This window comes from Dromaius novaehollandiae, chromosome 27 (genome assembly GCF_036370855.1).
Source record: "Dromaius novaehollandiae isolate bDroNov1 chromosome 27, bDroNov1.hap1, whole genome shotgun sequence".
Lineage (NCBI taxonomy): Eukaryota > Metazoa > Chordata > Aves > Casuariiformes > Dromaiidae > Dromaius > Dromaius novaehollandiae.
Window position 1 is genome coordinate 7,769,987 of NC_088124.1, and position 5,285 is coordinate 7,775,271.

General features: G+C 47.0%; 1 protein-coding gene across 3 annotated transcripts in view; it reads right to left on the reverse strand.

Moving 5' to 3' along the window:
* Positions 1-4,843, reverse strand: part of TRIM33 (tripartite motif containing 33) — a 39,174-nt gene extending 34,331 nt beyond the window's left edge. For 2 of the 3 annotated variants that reach the window (XM_064498198.1, XM_026111808.2), the window contains exon 1: positions 4,295-4,842. In XM_064498198.1, coding sequence (XP_064354268.1) covers positions 4,295-4,748 — 454 coding nt within the window. In that variant the 5' untranslated portion in view covers positions 4,749-4,842. Of the gene's footprint in view, positions 1-4,294 lie in introns of all 3 variants that reach the window. The other variant, XM_064498199.1, reaches the window with a different exon arrangement.
* Positions 4,844-5,285: the final 442 nt, after the last annotated feature.

Below are 5,285 nucleotides of genomic sequence, written 5' to 3' on the forward strand. Positions count from 1 at the left end.
CAGCCAGCAGGTCTGGGGAGAGATTCTTCCCCTCCGCCCAGTCCTCTGGGAGACCGCACCAGCACAGGACAGACACCGACGCGTGGGGGCAAGGCCAGCCAGGGCCCCCAAGACAGCGAGGGCTGGAGCACACAACGCAGAAGAGAGGCTGCAGGAAACTGCCTTGTTTAGCCCGGACCGGGGGACCCTGCTGCTGCCTGCAACTACCGGGTGGGGGGTGCACTGAAGACCGACTGGAACCAACTCGTCCCAGAGGTGCGCTGCGGAAGGACCAGCCGTAACGGGCATGAGCTGGAAAAAGGGAAATTTTGATTGGGGAAAAAAAAAAAATATATATATATATACACACACACACACGCTTTTTTTTAAACACTGAGGGTAATCAATCACTGCCACATGGGCTCACAGAGACTGTCATCTGTGAAACTGCCACCCTAGTAAATACTCGAAACTCGACTGGACAAGGCCCTAAGCAACCTCCTCCACCTGGCCCTCTTTGAGCAAGAGGTTGGGCTAGAGACCTCTGGAGGTCCCTTCCAGCCTTATGTGATTCTGCGATCTTTCAAGAACATGCATTTTAAAGAGATGGCTTAGATTTTCTGTTGATACTAATGAGACATCACATCAATTACCATTAGACTAAAACTCTACCAAGGCATCCACTGACAACCAAGTCTTCGACCTCGCATAATCCTAATCAATGTTTGAGAGAATGGTATCATTTTAGACATCAGTTTTTGAACATACATACTTGTTTTGGGTTGAAAAGCGTCAATGCAAAAGTACTGAGTGAATAAAAGTAAATTCAAAATCCCTTCAGATGTTTACATTGCTATAATGACAATAAAAAAGCTTCACACTTCAGGAAATATTTCTAAGCACTTGTGTGATCTAATAACTCAAACTTCCGTTTTAAGTTAAAACTTGGCACGTATGCAGTCCTCTAAGGAAGGAATCTCTGCCAGGTTTCACTTATTGGTTGCGAACACCACCAGTAGTTACTGCACATGCATAATATTCACTTCCCTCAGCAATTTAAGTGTTCATCAGATATGTATTTCTGAATAGCCACACACCAAAACACCTGTTCTAGTTTCACTGATTAGACATTCAAATAAATCCACACAGATCAAACAAGTGACACAATCTATCAAACTTAAAAATAAAAATAAAAAAACTACTTTGAAGTTCTACTCCTAACTCAGCTTCTTCACTTTTTTTTTCATTTTTTAAACCAAACAATGCCTGCCTATATCATAACTGTCATGAATGGAACTGATAACACATCATACTTAATACAAAAAAAATTTGTAGCAGTCACAGACATCAATTCTAGGGCTGTTATAAAAATAACACATGCCTAGAGCATATTCAAACAAAAACATTATATTAAAATACACTATTAATGTAGACTGAAATTTATATTTCAGACAAAGATTTTTTAATACCTCCAGAACATGAACTGAACATTTTTCAGAATTCAACCTTTTCTGGGCTCCAGCGTATACTTATGTCTCTGTCACACCAACACAGGAGAAAGCCAAAGAGCCAAGAGAGCTCAGGTACAGGAATGAAGCTGAATTGCGGGCTGACATTCACTGAAACCAAGACTGGAGGCATTTGCATAACTTAAGCAGTCCATTCGAAATGGGAATTTTTAACTTTCCTGACTCAAAATACAATAACTACTACCAAATTCAGATAATTAAGTTATACATAAATTATGTCATGTCTGTGAGAATGATGTATCACCGCCTTCCAAAGCAAATGAAAAACAGAATTACTGCATAATTTAAGGTGTGACTTAATATAATTTTTCTGAACACGCACATACACTATGTATAGGAGTTGAGTTCAGCATCTCTAAACAATTTACAATACTATATACTTCAGCACTCCCAGTGTTAAATGTATCGTTGCTCTACTTAGACATACACACACATAACCCTATTGTCTGTTTTCCATAAGCTCTCTGAAAGCATCTCATAGCTCATTTTCTAAGTTTTCAGCAGCCTAATGAAGGCCTGCCAGATTGTGACATTCACAAGGAGCTGGGAGAACCACACATTCTCTCTACTGAAATAATCTTCTTAAGAGAGATTGTAAATACCTCAGTGAGGCAGTGAAATCTCAAAACAACCTATCTTCCCAGTAATAAAAGCAGTGAGTGCATAAAAAAGTTGCTTTGCAGTATCTTTAATTTCCTAAAATCTCTAACTTAAAAATACACATTTTTCAGAATAGTGTAATACTTAACACAAGAAGGCATTTTCTTTTAGGCTTCTATTCAACCTAAAAGAAATAGTATAGCTGGACAGCTGATACAGCAGACAGCGAGAACTATCCACCCAATAAAATGCATACTTCAATGACCTATAAAGTCATTTATACTTTATACCACTGCAACAAGAAAGAAACCACCAGTTACTTCTCATACTATAGCAAATCATAACTTTGGAGAATCATTTTTTAGCTTTGGTCAGACCTAGGAATTGAGACCATTTTTCTGTCCTCAATAGTAGTGTTCCTCAAAGGAGGGACGATGGGGTAGGAGAAGAGATCCCGACATGGACCAGCTGCAGCTACTGCCTCCAAGCCTCTTTCCTGTCTTCTCCATAAGAGCAGCACACTGCCGTCAGGGAACGGTACTGCCACTCAGATAGGTTCTGTGTAGGTACTGACCTTGCGCGCAACTCCCAGTAGGCTGCTTCCACAGTTACTGTCCAATAAATACATATATTTAGTATTTTAAGTACTGACAATTCTTAAAGAGCAAAACCTGAAACTAAATTAAGAAAGCAACCAGAAAAATATCAAGGAAAAAAAAAAGCCACAGCAGTTTTTTCAAAGCATCTGTAATTCTTTCATCTAGGTGTAGAGTACCTGAAAAATAGCAGGCAAATTTAGATGCATATAAAATAGTACAGCATTTAATCCAGCAGTGAGAGCCTGCAGGTGAGTGTAACCTTCAGGTATAGTTATGGGTACCATTTCCCGTTAATTCTTTCTTTAAAAAAAACAAAAACAACACACACACAAAAAAAACAGTATCTGCTCACAGCAGGGTAATAAAAGTCTTTAAAAACTACAGAATTACATCAAAAAGTTAGGGAAAGTACAGAAGCAGTAGAAGTGAAAGTAACACTAGGATTCCTGACTATCATAATCTACGCCACCTGGGAAGGGATCCACATGACTAAGCAACATGGTGCTTCTCTGTATGTTGAGAATGTCCATTTTTACTCATTTTCTTGTAGAGTGTTTCATTTGCCATCCAACTGATAACACCTGTAATGCGCAGAGAGAGCTGTCCACAAAACCGCAGCTTTATCTGCAGTTCTGGTTGGTCAATACTTCATTCTTAAGTGACTCACTGGACTAATAGATGCCATCACAGCAGGACCATACACATCATTATCTACAGGCACATCTTGCCCAGGTCAGCTAAAAGTTCTTGATGCACCAATCAAACGCTGAATACTTTTTCACCAAAGCACACAATAAAGCATTCTTAAAGTGTGTATGATAGGAACCGATATTCCAGTTTATATTTACTTCAAAAGTTGCAATGCACTTTTTTTCCTGCACCTGTACCTTAATAGACATGTTTATTTAATCCCACTAATTCATAGAATGTAAACCTGGCTTTGCCAGTCCTGTATCTTTTAATACTATTCATCATGCAAAATGCAGAACCTAGAACTTAACAAAAAGGATCATAAGATGAACCAAATGCTTTAGTTAGCCTATTTAAATAACATTTAATACATCATCCCTTTAAAACTGATGGGCCTTCTAAGACCATATCCCGGAGGAACAGGTTCTGAACATTTCGTATGAAAGAACCACTATTACCCCAAGTTAATTCCTTATCAACACCACTGTGCAACACAGGAAAGACTTGAGTCATTGCTAAAACCAGGAAGATGTCACCAAACAAGGTTCCTTTGACCACAGGACCCAGTTAATAGCTATAAAACCACTCACAGGGCCCTAGTTTGGTCTGCAGACCACAGCATGAGTCACTTCGCTAAAAACTCTGCAAGCTTTACAATTCCATCCCTGAACATGCAAACAAATAAAAAAGTCAAACTGAAGTTGTGATTTCAACAAAAGTATAGGGAAGAAGAAGTCTGAATTGTCCCACAGCACAAAACGTGCGTACACACGGAGTACACAGGCAAGGCAACTGAGGAGCGAGACTGCAACGTTTTAACTACACACGCAGGAAGCTGGAAACACGCGTCTGGAAGACAACACGCGAGGGAGCGGCGCGGCGCAGGGCGGCGCTCACCTTGCTGGATGTCGCCGTTGGCCCCGCCGGGCACGGGCACGCTGAGCTGCCGCTCCGGCTCCGGCAGGCAGCGCCGGCAGAAGGAGTGCAGGCAGGGCAGCAGCTTGGGCTCGGCCTCGCGCCGGCTCTGCAGGCTCTGCGCGCACACGGCGCAGGTGTCCAGCAGCGAGAAGGGTCCCGGCGCCGCCGGCGTCAGCGGCGGCACCGGGCTAGGGCCCGGCCCCGGGGCGGCCCCGGGCCCCGCCGCCGCCTCGGCCTCCGCCTCCCCGGGACCGCGCTCCGCCGCCGCCGCCGCCGCGCCCGGGCTCTCCTGCTCCTCGGGCGGCGCGGCAGCGGGCGCGGGCGGCGCGGCGACCGAGGGGGACGCGGCGGCAGGCTCCAGGCCGCCGCCTCCGCCCGGCCCAGCCTCCGCAGCCCCCTCCCCGCCGCCGCCGCCTCCTTTGTTTTCCGCCATGTTTCCTCCTTTGAACCCAAGTCCCCGCTCCGCGCACGCACAGCTCCGCGCCTGCGCGCGCACGCACGCACGCACGGCGTCACCACGCGTCGCGCGCGCCGCGGAGGCGGGCACGCGCCCGGGGCTGCGCAGGCGCGCTCGCGGCTCCCCCAGGCCGCGCGAGGAGCGCGTGCTCGGGCGTTAGGGGGACGCCTTGAGAGACGAGGCGTGACGTACGGCAGGCCGGGGCGGTGAACCGCCACCACGCTGCCCTGTGAGCTCGCCACGACGCCCCATTGGCTTGCGGCGGCGGGGCCCCGGCCAATCGCCAGCGGGGGCGGGCTGCCGCGCGAGGCCCCCCCCCCCCCCCCGCCCCGCGCCCAGGCGGGAGCCGCCCCAGCAGCCAACGCGGCTCTCCTCAGCGCCCCCGCCCCAGAGGCAGGGGCAGCCCCCTCGCGGCCCACCGCCCCTCGGGCCGAGGGCACCGCTGCTCAACAAGAAGTTTATTTGTCTGAAACGTCTCAGGTTGTTTTCTGAATGTGTAGCAAAAGCCGTACA